At 40.6% G+C, this 19768-nt stretch overlaps 1 protein-coding gene across 1 annotated transcript in view; it reads left to right on the forward strand.

Moving 5' to 3' along the window:
- Positions 1-1345: 1345 nt before the first annotated feature.
- Positions 1346-19768, forward strand: part of LIFR (LIF receptor alpha) — a 27785-nt gene continuing 9362 nt past the window's right edge. Inside the window, exons 1-12 of the mRNA XM_026087233.1 lie at positions 1346-1427; positions 2138-2258; positions 4254-4405; positions 6646-6809; positions 8242-8416; positions 8756-9025; positions 11167-11296; positions 13160-13323; positions 14746-14891; positions 17211-17376; positions 17526-17596; positions 18014-18227. Of these exons, the coding sequence (XP_025943018.1) occupies positions 1346-1427; positions 2138-2258; positions 4254-4405; positions 6646-6809; positions 8242-8416; positions 8756-9025; positions 11167-11296; positions 13160-13323; positions 14746-14891; positions 17211-17376; positions 17526-17596; positions 18014-18227 (1855 nt within the window). The remainder of the gene's footprint in view (positions 1428-2137; positions 2259-4253; positions 4406-6645; positions 6810-8241; positions 8417-8755; positions 9026-11166; positions 11297-13159; positions 13324-14745; positions 14892-17210; positions 17377-17525; positions 17597-18013; positions 18228-19768) is intronic.

Raw genomic sequence — 19768 nt, forward strand, 5'->3', positions numbered from 1 at the left:
GACAGTTTGGTGAGAGACAGAAGAATATTTGGGGCATTCCCAGCACTGTGATCAGGGAGGCATTTTAAAAACTAAGCAAATAAGGCAAAGTTGAACTGTAGGGATGAGGCAGCATCCTCCTAGTGACACAGAAGACTTTATTCAAGGAAGGCATCCTTAAAATTAAGGAGGCTTTTAGACAAAGTCTCTTCTTTCTGATAATGATGTATGTCTAGCTTTGGAAGAGACTTCTAAGGCAAGGTCAGGAGCTTTCCCACTTGAGACTTCTTTTAAAAGAAGTAGCCTGGACAAAATGTGTGTTTTAGAAAACTGCTCTGTAGGAGTGACTGGCTCAGCTATGTTCTTATATGCGAAAGTCTCTGCTTCTGCTATTTGTCACTGTAATAGGGCCCCTTGCTACATGAAGGTTATGGTCTCTGGAAGGGTACAAGCCTTTCAGGTAGTTGGGGAGCAACACATCAGGGGCTGGCTGAGTTTTAGGGTAAGCTTTCCTGCAGCTTTTTTCTTGACAACAAAGCCTGATGTTGGCTGATGTATGGGTGGAACTGAATGTGTTCCCCAGATCCTGCTGCACAGTGGAACTTCACTTTGGAAAACATGCAACCCACTAATCTTCAAAGAACACATTAGCCTCTTCTGTAGCTACTATTCTAGATGATTTTTACCTTAAGGTCAATATTTACAGCTACAAAAATCCAAAGTTAGAGGAAYGACTATCAGTTTTTGGCCTTTTTTCCTCCAGAAATTATGATTTAACACCGGATTGAATATCTTGGGTGACCAGGTCTAGTTCTGCAGTGTCTCAGGCTTCTCATAGTTTTGAGAAGCAACAATATGCAGAGTGAGGAGAGGGGAAAGAAAAGCAGGCAACTCTCCTGTCCCCTTAAACCCTAGTCCAAAGAAGGGGACATTTGCATTCATGGTACCTAGGACACTTTGTGAATGTGACCTTTCATCTAACTTGGAGAGACCAGTTCTAGAAGAATACCTTGCCATGTTTACTCTGTTCTGGCCTCAAATAGCCCTGAAGGAGGTCTGTGTACAGTTGAATTTTACATGTGTGTGATTCTTGAGGTTATCTTTGAAATGCCTCACTGAAAAAGTATGCATCAAGGAGTGGCTGGGACAGTGAACGAAGTTTGCTTGCCAAAGAAACTAAAGGAGTTACTGGGCCTGAGGGAAGTATTAAAGAAAAAGAAAGAGATGGAACAAAAAATGGTGTTTGAAGGACCAGCTCTGGGATTTCAAAGGTTATTTTTGTTTTTATTTTAGAATTGACCACCTTGTTGGAAGATGATGTTTATTCCTGCTTGAAGCTGCCATTCTGAAAACAAACAGTAAAAGAATGTGGAAGAATTCAAGCCTTTGCTGTGTTTTAGCACTAGCTATTTTATGTTTAACAAGCTTAATATGTAGTCAAGAGATAGGTGAGTGTATTTTGATATAATACACTAACTAATTTCTCTTTGTAGCCTGTATACCCATACCATTTAGCTGTGTTGCATTCCTAATATATGTATGTCCAAAAATTGTCACCTCTGTGGCCCAACACCATCCTAGAGACAGTGGTACTACTAGGCTGATCTCTGCTTTCCAGCACTCAGTGGCATCTTGTAAACCAGTGCAAAGTTGGGTATTAAATTCTCTGAAGCATGACTCTAGTCGCCTGCATACTCAGTTAGTGTGAATGTCTGCATTCAAATGTTCTTGCTGTATATGTCAGCGGCCTGTGACAGTTCTACATGTTATCATTAATTGCCCTCCTATCATTAATTGCCCTTGGTGTGGGACAGTGGAAGAGAGCAAAAAGCTCATTAAGTTTATCATCAAGGCTTGTGGTTTTGCCATTGGCCCAAAGCCTGCTTATTAAGGAAGGCCAGGAATGGGTATTGTGGAAAGAAATAGCTGTCTGTGATCATGTACACGAATATAAATCCAATTTTGGGGTACTTCTGGCAGTCTCTCCCTTTCTCTAATCAGGCACACAAATCATTCACCAGTTTTTAAGATACTGGCCAAAAACACATGCAGTAAAAAGGGAAAAAGAATGTCTGTTGGTATGAGCAATAACACTTGTTTTACAGTTGGTCAATTCTGATCTGCAATTGGTGACTATATAGTTCTTATCTCATTTCAGGTTCTCCAGGGGAACCACAGAATTTGAAATGTATAATGCACAATTTACACAAAATGATATGTACTTGGGATGTCTCTTCCAAAGGAAGATATGGACAAACTGATTTTTGTTACACCACCAGGTAAGTCCATGTATACCTAACTGAAAACTGCAAAACTGTGATGAAAGTCTAACTATTCCTCAGTCCCTGCCCATGGAATTTGTGATGCTATTGTTTCCCAGCATCTCCCAGTCAGTTATCCTTGGGTGGTGCTCTCTTCAGGCACTGTTAACTCAGGCAATTGCAGGTCTTCTGGCAAAGCATTGTTTCATGCTAACAATTCTCCTGCCAAAATCTCCTGCTTGCTCTCTTCAAAGAGCTGGAAGATGCTCTCATTTCTTCAGAGTTCTCTGTGTGTCTGCCTAGCCCTTGCTCAGAGTTTTCATAAGGGACATCTTCATACCAGGTTCATTCCAAAAGGAAATGATAGTTGGAAGAAGCAAATCCTGGTGTTATGGGCCAAAGCGGTAGAATACATGACATAAGTGTCAAGACTCACATGTGGAAAAACATAAAAAAATCTCTTGGTGGTTGTCTTATAACTTTTATAAATTTTATGCTGTCTGGAGATCATTGTGTCAGAGGAAACGTGAAAGTGAGTCCACATTCAGACTAGCCTTTCCAAAATACGAGAGTTGAAAAATTTCAAGAAACATTAAAAAAGCTTAAATCTTCAGTATGTTTTTCACTAATGAGAACTACATGTGCAATCCCTGTGCTGTGGGTCTGCCAAATACTTGTTATGTGCTAGGGAGTTTTTGCATCTTGATCCTGCCCCCAGTCCAGATATTTGTACTGTCTTTCTTCCTGTAAATCCTCGGGCAGCTCAAACTTGTCCTTGGGGTCCCAGGGCTTGGCTCAACTTCTTCCACCTACATGCTTGATTTTATGTGTTTGGTATTCCTCCTGTGTTAACAGCTATCATTTCTAAACAAAAAATATGTATATCTGACAGGATAGGCAGAATTTTGGAGTGCAGCGTTTGTGAGGTTCTGCCCTCTAAACAAGAATAACCAGGTAACTGTTGCTATTCCTCCTTAGCAAAGCAGAACAGGCGTGAGTCCCAGAAATACAGAGACTGAAGGCTTGACTTAGCTCAGATATCCCTTCGGGAAAGAGAGTTTGGGTTTCAGTTGCCCAGACATCCTCTAACAGCATCTCTGTAACAGAGGAGGAGCAGCCTCTCTGAGCACTCATTTCACTGGCCTTTACTAGTGCAGTCTTTTGCATGAATCTTTAAAGTTCAGCCCAAGCTCTTGACTTCAACACATAGGAGTTCCAGGGTCCTGTTCCAGTTCTTAAGTGAGTAATAGTCCCTCCGCAGGAAGTCTGGCATTGTTCTCTTTCCTTTCCTTCCTCCCATCATTCCCCCAAGAGGAAGATCCGGATTTTTCCAAAGCATTTGCCTTTCTAGTTACATATCAATGATTATGAGCAAAAGGACTTGACCTAGCCATTATTGTTTTCTATATGGATCTACAACCTCCAGCCAAAGACCAGATCGCATTGCCCTGAGCACTGTGCGAACGGTTCTCTCTCCCACCCCCCTAATCTTTTCCTACTAGCTGAGCAGCACAAGGGAGCTAAAATTTATTTTGTTTTATTTATTCTGTGATGGGGAGACAGATGTGTGAACCCACTGGTTGCATCCATGTACCCTAACTCTGAAAAGAAAAGGAGGGAGAGAAAGTCAGGAAACGTGAGGGGGAGGGTATTGTTGGGTTTTGTTTTGTTGGGTTTTGTTTATTCTGAAATTCTGATTCATGGTGACTGTTGGGTTCAGAAATGTGTCTTTTGGTTAAAAAGTCATGTTTTTTCACTTTGAAGTGTTCTCTTACCAACTGTGTGGCTGCATTATGCAACTAGTGCAGAGTCTACCACTATGATAAAAGTGACTTGAAAGCGGGGTGCTTGTTAATCCGATATTAGCCAAAGCCCATGCAATCGTAATCTTTCTCAGGCTTGACACAGAGCTTTCTTTGTGATGTTACAGAAATTCATGTTAGACTAGTGTCCTGGGAATGTCTTATCTTGTTATTAGCTGGAATACCTGCTTAATCCTCTCTCTCTTTTCAGTCACCTCCCCCCTCCAGTGTGTATTAAAACTAGGGAGAAAAGAGTAGAGATTCCAGTCTCGGAGAGCTCCATCACCGTGTCAATAACCACAAACAGCATTTATGGAGCTGCTTTTGGCACCAAAAAATTTGCAATTCACAAGAAAGACATCTGTAAGTATCGGGTTTTGTATGTGTACATAAGGCCTTTATCCTATCACTGATAAAATACGCTCCAGAAGTGTGTGTGCTTGCAGTTTTCTTTGGCAGTGTTCCTGAATGTAAAATGTTGATGTGCAGAATCCTTATGTATCTAGCCATATGCAGTAGGTTGTTTTTCTCCCCCTTCAGAGAAAAGAAAACCTCTCAACCCATAAGTCATAGTAGAAAAACTGAGGGCAAAATGTAAGGAAGAAAACAAAATTCAACACCGTTGCATGCACCTAATTATTCTTTGCCATTGTTTTCCTTATTGAAAATTAGGAAGGGTTTGCAAGCAAGTTACTAATCTGAAGTATGGCATACTACATGGGGCATGAAGTACTCAGACTAGCTTTGGGAGAGGTGGAATGAAATTCGTAGTGGCAGTGTTCCCTTCTTAAATGCTGAAGCACTAGAGAATGAAGTAGCTTTTCCTACTCCTTCGTAATATTTTAAGGGCAGTTATATCACATGTCACAGCTAATGGGACTTTATTGTCTTAGTGTACACCCAACTCACCCCTTTTATTCAAACATTTATGAAATTGAGCAAATATAGTTATGCTTGGGAGTTAGGCGACTCTTCATACTGCAGTCATAGATAAATTAGACAGATTTTTCCCTGCTTCCTTCCTCCCAAAGGTGGAGGAAAGCAGGGAAGCATCTCTAGGCTGAGGTAGCTCTGCTCCGCTCTGTATCTCTTCCTACCACATTAATAGCTCTGTGCCTTGATTTGGCTCTAAGGAAATTTCTCTGAGTTTTGTCTTCTGTGCTCAGAAGGAGGTCCCCTTAGGCCAGTCGGTATGTCTGCTCACATGCTCACTGCCCTTAGTTACATCAACTGCGCGCTCTTCCACATTCTCCATCAGTATAGTTGTTTTGTTACTATAACAATCTCCTCCTTTCCCCCCTTCCTGCCAACTTAATTTGCTTCAATAGCTTTAGCTGTTGGTGTTATGCTGTGGAGTCCCAGTTCCCCTTTCCCTCTCTGTCAGATTTAACATCACTAGCTGCTTCTGAGCATCCCCTGCAGAAGCAGAACTTAAAATGAAACTTGGACTAGTCAATAGCTTATTTTTTCTTCAGTTTCAACTTCTCTGGTTCTTCTCAGTTTCCAGTGGCAACTCTACTAATCATGCAACTTCAGCTGTATGCTGAAGATGACATTGGCACCGTCTGCCACATTTGCTCGTAATTTAGTCTTTGTTTTCAGCTTGCCTATTTATTCAAAATCCAAACTCTTCCATTTTCAGTTGCCATTGTCTTCTCCTCAACTGAGAGCAGGTCAGAAACATTAACAAAACACAGCTAAAAAATGTGTGGAGTTCATACTCGGTGTCTTGCTGACTCCAGGCAGGATGGGCCTGTCGAGTTCCTCACAGGTTCTCACAGGTAGCATGCTGACTATGCTCAGCACTTCGAAGGCTCTCAGAGCTTCCCCTTGGCTAGTACCCAAGCTGGATAAATTACACACTGAAAAAGCAGGATTTATCCTGAGGCAACCCAAATCTACTTGAACTGCCATAACCTTTGCAGGGTTCTCAGCCTCTTGCTTTACTACCACCCACTCATAGAAGAGAAATTTCTATTTAGATAGTATCCCTGTACTGTCCCCATCATTATGTCATGCCTTTCATGTTTCTGGTAGCTTAAAATCCTGTTCCTTATCTTCCTCTTCAGAGCCTCATGTGAGCCTCTTCCACCATGTGCTTTTGCTCTCCTTTCTCCATACTCTTGCTTTTGTTGTGGCTCATCCTTCCTCCTTCCCTCTTTCTTGCTGGTCTCCAAAACCCCTTTCTTCCCTTGGCGGCTTTTAGTTTCTCCTCCCTAATTGTATTACTGTGTGCGCTTAAACTGTAGTCCTATTTCTTTTATCTCTGTGGCATTGAATGAAGGCTGTGAAAGGTAATACAGTGTCTTCTTTGCAATGCATTATGAAGAGTCATATTCATGATCAGTTACTCACATATCTGCATGCTGAAATGTTAGAAGAAAATGCTACCTGGTGACTCATCAGCACCTGTGCTTTCCTGGGAACCTTCCTGTTCAAGTAATGACAGAGCCCATCGTGTTCTAATTACAGAGTTTGACCTACGTGTTTGTATGGCTACCAGCCAGTTCAGAGCAGAGAGATGTGGCTGTGAAACACCTGTAGGGCTGATGTTGCTGACTAATGACTTGAATATGGGCTTTTTTCCCCCTCTCTTTTTCAAGCATTTGTTCCACTCACTCCACACATTCTTAGTTTAACCCCTGACTTCTCAACTTCCACATTAAATCTGAAGTGGAGTGATAATGGATCAGTCTTCCCATATGGATTGGATGCTTTTTGGCAGATTGAGATACTCCGTAAAGAAACAATGGAAAAAGTAACACAAGTAAGTCCTTTTCTTTCTTTATAAAAAGTATATATATGTTTTCCCCCCTGCCCCCTAATATTTTGAGGGATCATTTAAAGAAAGCTCAGAGTGATGCAAATTGTTGAGCTTTGCAGATTCTAAGTGTAGTCGTGATGCTAGTAGGTAACTTCCTGTTAAGTTTTGAAGTTATGGGAGGACAGCGGATGTTGTACTGTCAATATTTGTTCACAGCCCCAGCAATTTTTTTTTTTAGCTATTACTTTTTTTTTATTTAGAACTTGCTTATGAATTTGGCAGATATATTACACCATTAATTCTGCCTCATTTCTCCAAGAGTCTCTCTAGACTTGGTGGATTCTGAGCATTCAGCTTGCTTTTCCGTGCAACTGCCTATATGTTCCCAAAAGAAACATCCAGAAAACATGACCGCATTCAGCATTCATAAGCTCAATATTTGTTTGAGTATACCAAATAATCTGCTCAAAACAGGGGAAAACATTAATATTTCTCTCTTTGCTCTCTGCTGCGTTTTTGAAGAATATCCTTCTTGGTGTGCCTCAGTGCTGGTGTTTTAAAAACTTTGTAGGAGAAAGTCTGTCATTGCTCTTATTCATGCAGCATCTCACACATAAGAGTGGTGATGAATAACTATCAAACATTATTATGCTTCTGAATATTACTTATGGAAGACATAGCTTTTTCTTATGAAGTGAATCTTTCTTTCTGTCACTGGTTATGACATTGAGTATTCAGGTTTTATTATCTTTTTGAAATAAATAGAAGTACTAAGTTCAAATTACCCCAGAATTGTTCTTTAGAATAATTCACTGCTTTTTCACCAGTAAACCACTAGATTCCTTAACCTTGCATTGTATGAAAGAAGCTATTTTCATATAGATTATATTTTGTGGAAGGTCATTAGACAGGATATATACATCACTTGATATCCTGAGGGCACCATGCAATATCATGAATTAAACCAGTGTTTGGAGAATGGCAACCTCAGTTTCCCCAAGCCAATTTGTAACTTTGTTCTATAAGTTTTGAGAATGGCGAAAGGTTAAAATGTGTGACCTAGGAATAAAATGTAGAAGAGCTTCATTTTGGAAATGTTGGAGCATATCCCTGCCTGGGAGACGCCCTGGGTACTGGGATGCAATATATATCTTTTGAAATGTTTGGCAGGTTGCATACTCTCCCTCAAATGTCTGCCCTCTGGTATTTCTGGCTGATAGTCTACCTGGCTGGTGGGCTGTTTAACATCTTAGGCTCTTCTCCAAGTGAATTCCCAAAGCAACTGAAAGTATTAGATGGGACAGTCTGCCCATCTGTTGGGATTTTATGATTTCCCTCAGTTAATTTGCCCATCTGTTGACACTTGCAAGATTCTGTGTCTTTATTGACAACTGTTTATAAACTCTCTCTTTGCTGTTTGGGGGAAACTTTGTAGGTAACTTACCATTCAAAACTGACACATGAAAACACCATTCTTTCTTGGAACTGGACATCGGACATGCCTTTGGAGTGTACATCGCACTATGCAAAGATTCGCTGTTACATTAATGTCACGGACTTTGTTGGCCACAAGGACTGGAGTGACTGGAGCCCAGTAGAAAAGGTTCTTGGTATGTCTGTTGCCTTCCCACCACGTGGACTTTGACTGCTTTATGAAAAGCAGCCCAAAGTAGGAGGAAGAGTGGTAGGCAGTGATGGCCTGTTGCTTTCAGGGTGTTATGATTAGAGAAATAAGAATAACATGCAATCACAAGTTAATAAAACCTATTAAACATAGATTTGTATGCACTGAAGCACTCCCGAGTCACATTTTAGCTGATCAGCACCATGTTTATTACATAGATGCAATTATAAAAGCAAACACTTTTTATTATATATTTTGGAATTATAAAAGCAAACTCTTCATGGGTTTTCTTTTCTTTTGTTTTCTGCTCTTCCTTCTTTGCTAGGAAAAGATACCGAGCCCAATGGGAGTGGGGTTTTTCCTCAGGACACTGTGGTGGCAGTAGGTTCAGATGTGACGATTTGTTGTGTCCATGCAGAAGATCAACAGATAAAACGGATGACTTATGGACCAGAAATATATCCACTAATACATCTGAGCAGTCGGAGCAGTGCAATCAGGGTGATAAATGCCAGTGCTTCAGATACCAGTGGGACAAATGTAGTATGTACATTGTCCCAAGATGAGATGGATGGAACTGTCTTGTTTGTTGGATGTAAGTATAATTACATTTACTAACCTTAGGAAGATCAGGACAGTTTTGACACTCTAGGTTCTGCTAGGAAACAGATGCTGTTGTGGCTTTCTTTTCTTAGCCTTTTATTTCTGAGGATGAATGAGGGTTTTAGCAGTGTTCCTTTACATGTTTGACTGATTTTGCTCTGCAGGCTCCAGTGCTCGGAGAAGATGCTGGGGTTGGAAGGACAGGGAGGTACCTGTGAAAGCAGCTGTGAGATTCTTTTAGAACCTGGCCCAGTGCTGCTTTCCTTGATCTCTCTTCCTAAGGCACTGCTTTATGGTCCAGAATACTTACTAGTTTATTGCATTTGAATATTTGTCCTCAGTTTCCATCAGTTTGTGTTTATGTCCATTCCAGTTTGCTCCTTGAAAAGGCACGAGTAAGAGCAAGAATTATGAGTGAAAACATTCATTTACCAGTCAGTCAAATGAAGACAATAAAACAGTTAGATTTGCAGCAGCAGCAGCAGCAGCAGCAGCAGATCCTCATCCAGGGCAGTAGCCCTCTGGGAGCTCATTACTGCAAAGGAACCCAGTGGACAATTCATCTTTCCTGGAAAATCTTCTGAACATTCTTTTAATATTTTCTTTAAAATGTTTAAGATACTAAATCACTGTGTATATTTCTGTGTAACCTTGCAAGCCTCAGAAATGTCTTCCAGATATAGTTACCTCTTAAAACAAACTATTGAAAGTATCTAGTTCTTCTTTCCCATAATTGGTCACTTCAGAGTTTTGTTTGTTTCCCCCAGCAGTGGTTGAGGGAATTGCCTTATCCCAGTAGCTGCCCATTGGAATAGCTGTTTTGCATTACAAACACCCACCTTTGAACTTAGGGTCCTTTCAGGGTCAGGGAAGGGGGAAGAGACTGCACTTATTTTGAGATTGTGTTTCTAATTCCAGCCTGTATCTCCTGTCACTGACTTTGCATATTAAGTGTGTGATAGCAAATGCAAAAAGGAATCCAGCTTTTTTTTGGATTCTCAGTGAGGTGCCATTTTTACATTGTATGCTTTTTTTGGAGAACCCTCCATGGAAGCAAGTGAATGAAAGTAGTAACAATCCTATTGAGGACAGTGAAGCATACACAGGATTTTCCCATACAGCAGTTTTCGAAGATTTGGGATGTGGTAAAGTCTATTTGCTGCCAGTATTTCCTCTTGTGGTACCTAGTTGGTGGGAAGGGAGAGGTCTTGTCAGGATACTCTTGTTGATGAAACATTTAATTCCTCTATCTTCTGTTCCCCAAGTGTGTATACACACCACTTTAGGAAGCCTAGGTCTGGCAAAATAGGTGTTCCTCTTTTTGGCCAGTTGCTCATAATTTGAACTAAGCCAGCTGCTGTTGCCTCTTGTGTTAGTGCCCCTTCTCTAGTGCGGGTACTTGATATTATTATGCCACCTTTTGGGGGCAGTGTATGAGTCTTGAAAGAAGGGTTGTGTGCAGCTTCACATCAGCACAGTTACCCTGTCTCTGCTGGGAACACTGTCTGTCCTCTCCAGGAAGACAGTTAACAGTGCTGTAGTTTGGGATTGAAGGACAAGCTTTAAAAGAAAAGGAAAGATGGGTGTATACAAAGCAATGGTGATGAGCTACACAGGGCTTGCTTCAACTTTCAAATACAGGGTGGAATTCATGCTAAAGGGAACTTCTCCTTGACATGACTTGCTTAGAGGATTCAAAGCAGCGGTGGGGCTGGCACATAACTAAATGTGACGCATGGCTGACAGCACTCCTAAATTGCTCAGTGGCTAAACTGACTCTCAGAATTTTGGAAATTTCTTGGCACAGTTTTAGTAAAACGCTTCCAGATCAGTGCCTGGAGCTTGTGAACATATTTGCATGTGATTTACCAGATTATCCACCCACTTAGAAGCCTAGAGTCAAGTGTTAGTCAGTTGGGGCTGCTAATAGTTATCCATGTGTTTAATTTGAAGCATATTATTTATGTGGTTGGAGAGTAACTTTTGCCATGTGTTTGTGAGGCACACAATCTAGACCCAGCAGAAAAACTCTTCAGTGCTAATGGTGATGCTTTTGGGAAGCTAGCAGCCTGACTGTTGCACTAGGATTGGAAAACACTTGGCTAACTGTTCTGGTTTCCTTTTATACTACAGATGCCCCTGATACTCCCCAAAACCTCAGCTGTGAAACATCCAACTTTCTGATAATAAAATGTACCTGGAAACCAGGCAGACCCAGTGGACTATATGGAAAACGAAGAACAAAGTACAGTTTATTAGAAAGGTAAAACAATTCAGCACTGAAAAGAGTAAAAAGATAGAACTTGAATATATCCCTTGCTGCCTCTGACTTACTGCTTCATGCCTGCCTCTCCTTTAAATGAGATAGTCTCAATTTTTAGAGCCTAAAATGTTTTCAAAAGTTTGTGAAAGATGGGACTAAGGTTCAAAAACAAATTCAAAGAACCCCAGTCTTGTTTTGCAATGTTGCAATGGAAGTTAAAGATGTTTTTTTTCCCGAAGACGTATGTCATTACGGACTCATGACAAAATAAAGGGCTTAGTGCATCAGATTTTTGCCAACAGGTGGATAAGACCAATGTGAGATTACAGGGAGATGGTGGGAGTCATTAACTAACTTTTTTTTGTATGCAACCTCTGTCAGATCATCTGTCAGACATTTACTGAGCTTCTGCATGACAGAAACTCACTGAGAAACAATTGTGAGACAGATCATGGAGCATTTCCCAAATGCTATTAGGGAGCATTGGGAAAAATAGAAATAAGCCTACTTCAGTTCCCTACCCCCCAGCATCAAGAACTATGTAGTGCAGAACAAGCAAAGTATGTCTTACCTAGAAAATATTCAAAGGGACAAATAACGCTGGCACTACCTGCAGAATGAAATGAAAGCTGGTGTCCCACTGGTTTATATTATATGCTAGGCCATGTACAGCCTTAAAAGTGAAGAATCATCATTTTGGAATTGCACTTGTAGATGGTATTCTTTGGTGGTTGTGATTAGAAGTTGATGAGGAGTGAACAAAATTCCCATGGGGAGGAGGCTTCCCCATGATGCCAAAGGAGCAATCAGGGAAGAGAGTCAGGAAGCCTGAGTCACACAAACCGAGGGAAAATGGAATGTAATGGTGGCTTTTAAAGCAAGTCAGAGCGAATGAGGATGGAGCTGCGGTCATGGACGCTATTGCTGAAAGTCATTTGTTAGGGTGCAAAGAGGTGGGGGAAACAGAGCAGGTATTCAAAGGAGAGGGACTGCAGTCACTGTCTGCCCATTTTCAGATCATAAATGTGAGGATATCGTTCAGACGTGCTTTGCTGAGCCCAGAACTGTGAGGAGATGGATGTGATGCATTTCAGGGTGAATATTCTCATCCTTGTTTTCAGGGCGCACTGAGCTTTTGAAATGGAGAGTATGATGTGGAGAGAGTTCAAAGCTCAGCTAGAATACAGCAAGAATGTCCAAAGGAAGAAATTAAATCTGTGCTACTGAATGAGTGGTTTATGCAGATTGTAATTAAAGCAACTTATGTATACATATGCTCATGCACACACGCACACACATATATGTGTATATATACATATACACACACTTTGTTTTTTACCTTTAAAGACTCTGGTCTTGGCTGTTATCAGACCACCTTTAGTGCTTTTGATTTGGAAATGGCTGGGACTAGTGGAAGTATCCCAGGTGACAAACTGTAGTTTAGATTTGACAGGGCTGATGGGTATGACCCATCTGCCTAGTTCAGAAAGCAGTTAATTACATTCTTTACATGCAAATGTATGCTGATCTGAACAAAGATATTTCTTTAAATCAGTCTTAGTTGTGACTTGTGAGGTAGTTTTACAGGACCTACCTGTTTTCCAGGCTTTTGAGAAGTAAGAGGATGGAAATGTTATGCTAGTGGAAGAGGAGAGTTTCACATGAGAGCAGGGCAAGTCATGACTGATGCCACTTTAACCTGCATTATGGTGTTAGATATGCCTCTGCAATCAAATCATTCTGTAAGCCATGTGTCAGTGAACCCATCATTCTTTACTGTGTTTTCAGTCTAGATTGCTGACTGTTGCTAGAAATTATCTTATTCAAAAATTAAGTTGCTGTGCCCCCTACTTTACTTCACAGAATATCTGGTAAAAACGTTTCATGTGAAGTAAATGAAATGAACAGAGAGCGTGTCTGTGGCTTCCCAGTGCTGGCTGATCAAAAAACCTACAGTTTCACGTTAGGCGTCTCCAATCCTATCGGGCAAACAGAGTCCTCGCTTTTGGTTGATTTAACTCAGAGAGGTAAGACTTAAGAATTACAAAGGCAAAAAGATACACTTACTGCATGCTAACCATTTGTTTGAGTTCAGAAGATCTGTAACATGCTATACTTACTATTATTTTGTTCTGTTGTCACCAGTGTTTTGCGTTGTTCAGTAATTTGAACTTAAGAAAAGAAAGCTTAGGATGTGACTTGTGGCAAAACATATGTCTGCACGGAGATGCTAGGTCTCCACAGCCATGCTACCAGATTAGGTACAGTGCTGTGGGGTTAAATGCTACTGTGATCTAATGATTAGCCAACAGCTGTTTACATATTACTTCATGTTCCAGTAAGCATCAATCATTAAAATTTAGGTGTAACTTTATGAACTTTGAGTGACCCCATATTTCAGTGTCTGCTTATAGGGCAAGATCTTTCAAGTTTGCTTTTGCAGGATTTGGAGCCTAAAAAGTGGTACTAAAAGGTAATAGTAGTACTATTGCAGCCATGATCCTCTGCTGTCATGGTTTGTTGAATGAAGTAATATCTTTTATTAGTCCCCAGTATAAATGAGGAAAGGGAGAAGACGACCACCTTTCTGGTACATATTCCCTTCTTCCCCTGCCCTGTTGTGTCAGCCTCCACAGACAAACACATGGATTCAGGGGTTCCTAATGGTTTCAGTATTGAGTCATTCTCTCTGAAAAACTTGATTTTTCTTCAAGAAATTGCATTTTTTGCCCATTTCCTAATTACAGCTGAGATTAGAACTATCAGGATCAATTGACAGGTCCTAGAGAAGCATAATTTTGTTTCTGTTAATTATAAACTGGGCTGTTTTACACCCAGCAGCTATGACTGCTGTTTCCTATTTGAGTCCTTTCCTTTGTTTCCCTCACTGTACAGTTAATTCCCAACATAGAGCACACATTTCCTTAAAGGCAGCTGGGCCAATTCCAGCAGTTGAGTTTTTTCTCCAATAGCTACAATTAGTATTAAAACATTGCATAAAGAGAGTTTTGGGGAGGAAGAGGTTGTTCAGGAGTCCTACCCTTCTGAGTCTGCAGATGATAAGTCCTAAGTTAAAAAGTTCATGATGATCAAGATTGGGTTAGTTTCATGTATCACTGTGGTCCTCTGAAATTGCCCCTGTGTTCCAGGTAATTGCACCTTTTTTATAAAATCAGTAGGAGGTAAAATGTTTTTGTGAGTTGCCAACTTCTTATCACATGTGCTGTTGCCAGTAACACGCAGCCTTGAGCAAATCTGTTTGTGTTTGATAACTGAAAAGTGCGTCAGGAATGAAACTGCTTGCAGGTGCCTTCATAGCACCAGCTGTCCTAGTTGCTAATCGGATATTTTATTTGTCTTTCTGATTCTCTTGGTTCTTTTAAAATCAGATTTTTCTGAGCTAATTTTTTTTTTTAGAACTGAGGGGTTTTTTTTCTTTAATTTTTAAGTTCATCCAAAAACTCCAGAAAAATTAACTGTTTCTGGGAACAGTTCTACAAATGTCCATCTGCATTGGTATATAAATGGGAGCTTTACTGAGATCCGGCTTCTGTGTCAAATTGAAATTAGCAGCGGTCACTCTGAGCAAAAACTGGTAAGTATTGCTTTTAATGGAATTTGTTTTGCTCAAATGTTGATCTTTTTCACTGAACTAATAACACTTAACATTCTTTTCATTCTAACCATCTTACTAAATGATTAATGCGGTAATGACTAGAAGTCCATCTACTAAAATCAAGAAGAGTTGTAATCTATTGTTGCCTGCTTTGTTTTGGTTGGTTGGTTTTAAACAATTTAGAGGAAAGCCAATTTAGCAACCATATTATTTGGTGCATTGAGAAGGTGCATAGTACTGATCCTTTAGGTAATAGTGCTTGTGCTTTGTCCTTCCTGATGCAAGCTGTACTAACACACGCCAGTTCCCATGATGTGCTGCTGCTCTGCAGACTCCCTCAGTGGTAGTTTCTCATTGCCTCTTGCAATCTGTAGTTGATTTTCTTTCTTTTTTTTTTTTTTTTTTTGCTCAGAGAACATTGCAGCTGCCTGCTGTCAGCAATTGACTTGCATGTGGCTGTAACATGGAGTTGCTAAACCTGCTCGTGTGTCAGTGGGGTAGAGACAGGATAGGGAAGGATTCTCCCATTGGGCATATGAGTAGGCAATCCCGATGAAGACTTCTGCATCTGGAGAGAAGATGGTATTTCTGGATGGAGTTCAGATTTCCAGCATGTGGGCTTCTAGCTGCCTCAGTGCTCTGCATCACTGACTGGAGCTGCATATTTACTCTGCTGACTGTCAAAGGAGCTTAGGGTACTAATTTAGACACCAGCATCAGATGCTGAGTGTAGGTGGTGGGAATATATCCTCTTCTTCCTTGTTGCCTAACTTAGTGCGTGGGTGATCCGTTTCACTGGGGAAGCCCGATGGCAAAACTGCATGTTCAGTTGGCCCGAGGTCTGCCTCCAGACTCCGTGTTTGCACATTCAGATGGTGTATCTCTGACCAACTCAGCTAGGCTCACGCTGAAGTACCCTGTCTCAGGGCACAGAACACAGCCTGAATTTGTAATTTGAATACATTGACCTTAGAGGTTGCTTTCAGAACGCTTGTTTCTCTGTTTGATTTTAACAAGTGTTCTGTTACTCACTTATAGTTAGTTGCCTACCAGGGAAAACCTTGAATAATGTCAGTCCAGCCACAGAAGTGATGCGGCTGAGACTGAATATGATCATTAGATACATCATCCCTAAAATAATAGGGCGGTAGTTAATGCATGCTCTGTACAGACTGGTTTTTAAAATACTATCAGAGCGCTTACAGAGTGTGTAAGTTCTTATGTTTTCTCTGTAATCAAATGTGTTAAATAGTACCCAGAGATTAGGTACTGCAGAGAAAATCATAGCTATCTTGGGAATTAACAGGAGAAGGAACTGGCTTTTAGATGTAAATAATGGCTCTGACAGATGAGCTGTGTTGGATTTTGGTGTGGTAGTTTGAGATACTATCATCCACAGTTTGCATTTGTCTGCTCCCAGCAGTTACTGCTCCTGGAGCAATCAGCGGTGAGAGCAAACATCGACGTGTCACGCACCCCCAGCTCAGTTAGCTTAAATTGCCAGCAAAGGTGGGATTGCGCAGCTCTGTCTAGCCTGAGTCGCATGGGCACGTATTTGCTTGTGAACTCTGCTGCTGGTTCAGTAGGCTGGGGCGGTGGGAGATGGTAAGGTCTTACACTGCCACAGCAATTCGCTTTGCTGCACCTGTATCAGAGCCCTCCGTTACAGATGCTTTTGAAACATAGCACACAACTTTATAAAAGCTTTTGCAGCATTATATTGTCTCTGGTTGCTTAATAAAAAAACTCCAAGAGTTCTCTGTAATAAAAAAAAAGTAGCTACGAAGTTGTTACAGGTTTTTAGATGGCATTTTGGTGATGTTTTCAGAAGCTTTTCCATCTATACGAGAGATTGTTGGCTCTTTGATATTTTTCAAGTTGTTATTTGGCTTCAGAAATGTACAATTAGTTGCAGCTTAAAGTTGCTTGGAGTCCAGTTTTTGGCAGCTGTGATGCACGTGTGTTATAATTAGATACAATAAAAAATATTCCCAGGCTTAGAGTTTCTTTAGTAGTCATGAAACTTAAATACTCCCTAGACTTGCACCATTTTAAGAATAACAAGAGTGACTAGTGCTGTAAAATAGATGTGAACAGAGATCACTTGGGTAAGACTTACTGTCCTTGGAAAGAAATAGGACTATTAAGAATACTGTGGTAGGTATCTTGCCCAGACAGACTGTCTTCAGTGTGCTTCTGTGCATGTGTTTTGGAAAAATATCACCTTCTTTTTAGGTATTGACTTTCAGCGTAATCTAGGAGAAAAAAAATATGTCAAATTTTATAAATTTTTAACAGCACAACGTCTCCATGCCTGGTGGAAAATTCTCAACTTACACAGCTCAGCTGAATGCATTGCACCCATATACCAAATACCAGTTCAGGGTGCGCTGTTCGGCTGCTGACCACTTCTGGAGATGGAGTGATTGGAGTAGGGTAGAGGAACACACAACGTTGGAAGCCCGTAAGTCTATTTAATTCTTTGATGATAAAATGCTGAACTTGTGAAGCCATATGTTTTAAAAGTTACAGGAAGGGAAGCTAACTTTCTGATTGATAGATATTAAATTGTCTCTTATGCAACTTGGAAAAAAAAATTCTCTTTTTTCTTAGCTCCTGCAAGAGGACCAGATGTCTGGAGAGAGAGAAGTCCTTCTGGAAGTAGTCTAAAAATTTTCTGGAAGGTAGATAGGAAACTTAAAGTTTTAAAACATTATATAATCTAACTCTATGAAAATTATATTCTTACACATTTATAAATGTGCAAAGTTTACAGTCGGTAAATAAAATTACTTTTCTTAACTCTTTTTAGAATCGTTCCTTAAGACAAATGTTTTTCCCAAAATGAGAATATTATGGAAGTTTTATATTTAAAAAGAAGTATTAATGAAAACTTTGATTTGAGAAGAATTTCACATGAAGAATTAAATTTTTAACACATCTTGGGTAAAAAATAAAAACTTAGGAACTTAGATGTTAATTCCCAAAATCAAGTAGCTGTCTTTTTTGCCTGGTAGTCCTATGCATTAGATTCATATAATCCTATGTCTTCCTCTGTTTTTTCCATTTTGTTTTTAATGCGCTCTTTGACTGCTTCATAGCCGTTGACCCTTTCTGAAGCCAATGGAAAAATAGTGTCTCATGAAGTGTCATGCTACCTGCTAGATACACTGCTGGAGTATAAAGAAGTCACTGAACCCTCAAACAGTACTGAGATAAAGCTTGGAAAAAATGATTGTGTAATTAGCATTGTAGCCAAAAATCACGCAGGCTCGTCTCCTCCTTCGAAGATAACGAGCGTGGAACTGCCAAGTGGTGAGTGCTCACAGCAGAGGTCGAAGCACCATCCCAGCTTGGGGAATATCTGGGCAAGCTTGTTTATTGAAAATAAGATGATGCATGCTTTGTTTGCTTTGGTTTGGAGGGTTTTATCCTACCCAAATCTACCTGCGCTGCTTTGCTTTTTGTGCAGTGTCTCATCAAGTAATTGTGCTTTCCACGGCTGATAGTGTGCGGTGTCTGCAGCTATGTTGCACTTTTCTGGAGACTTCCCAGGAATAACAAGGGTGAAACTAAGTCATTGACACTGGTTGGTCTCTGACGTTTAGGGAGCTCAATTTGTTTCTGTGCGTTCTTGTTGAGATGCTGAAATGTGGTACATGAGAACCGGAATAAGGTTGTGAGGGCATGTTGTGTGCCTCTTTAAGTGGGGAATTGTCAGTTCAGTGATTCTGAGCTCTCTATATTATTTGTGTTGTATAAATATTATTTGGGCTAGTTGGAAAAGCATTTGCCTCCTTGTGCTAGAAGCCGGGGTTTGAAAAGAAAGTGGACTTTAGCTTCCCAGTTAAAACACTGTCACTCTTGCTGTGGGCTTCTGTGAAGCTGAAGACAGATAGCTGAGACAGATAATGATTTTCATGAAAATGCTTTTATAGCTCTTTTTGAGCAAAAAGAGAGCTAGATTCTGGGAGTGGGGGAGGTGTCTCTAATACAGGTTTGTGGTGTGGGACAGATGATGGCAGCTGGAGCTTTGCAACTCATTTGCAGCTTTCACGTGGAAAGAGTTCTTGGAAGTCTGAGGTTCCCTTTGGTGTTACCCAACTTGTACTCGTAGAAGATTTGCTCCCAAGTTGCTATAGGAATTATCTGAGTCAGTGACTGGAGTCATGAAACGTGACTCATTCACTGAACTGCATGACATTTCTACCCAAACAGTCTTTTCTGGCTGCTTCCTGTGTACAGTCCATAAGTACTTCTGATGTCCGTAAGAGAGCAATGGCTCTGAAGCTTGAGATCTGCTGGTGAGGTTTCGTGAAAACTGAAAACACAAACAGAGGATACTCTGTCTTAATTCGTCTGCTACTGTCTCCGAAAAGTGCTCTGCAGAGAGTTGGGGACATATAATCTGGCTGTCACAAGCTCCATTGCTACAGTAGGTAGAACTGGAGTGCTGATAGTTGTTTTTAGCTGCAACCTAAAGTAGTAGAAATACACCAAAAAGAGCAGAATACTGCTCATTACTGTCCCGGGTGAATCTCCTGTCTTCTGGCTCAGAAAATAATTTTTAGTGTGGTGTACTTAAGCATTTTTAGAGAGTATGTGCTCACTGTCCATAGAAAGTCTTTCCTGCAAACAGGAAAACTAAAGCAGTTTAATTAGAAGTATGCTCTCTTTCAGCATCATAGAAATGTGGTGTCACTGAATGTGTAATAGAATCACAGAATCACAGAATCACAGAATGGTTGAGGTTGGAAGGGACCTCTGGAGATCATCTAGTCCAACCCCCCTGCTCAAGCAGGGTCACCTAGAGCACATTGCACAGGATCGCATCCAGGCGCGTTTTGAATATCTCC

The sequence above is a fragment of the Apteryx rowi genome, unplaced genomic scaffold (assembly GCF_003343035.1).
Source record: "Apteryx rowi isolate R43461 unplaced genomic scaffold, aptRow1 scaffold_71, whole genome shotgun sequence".
Taxonomy (NCBI): domain Eukaryota; kingdom Metazoa; phylum Chordata; class Aves; order Apterygiformes; family Apterygidae; genus Apteryx; species Apteryx rowi.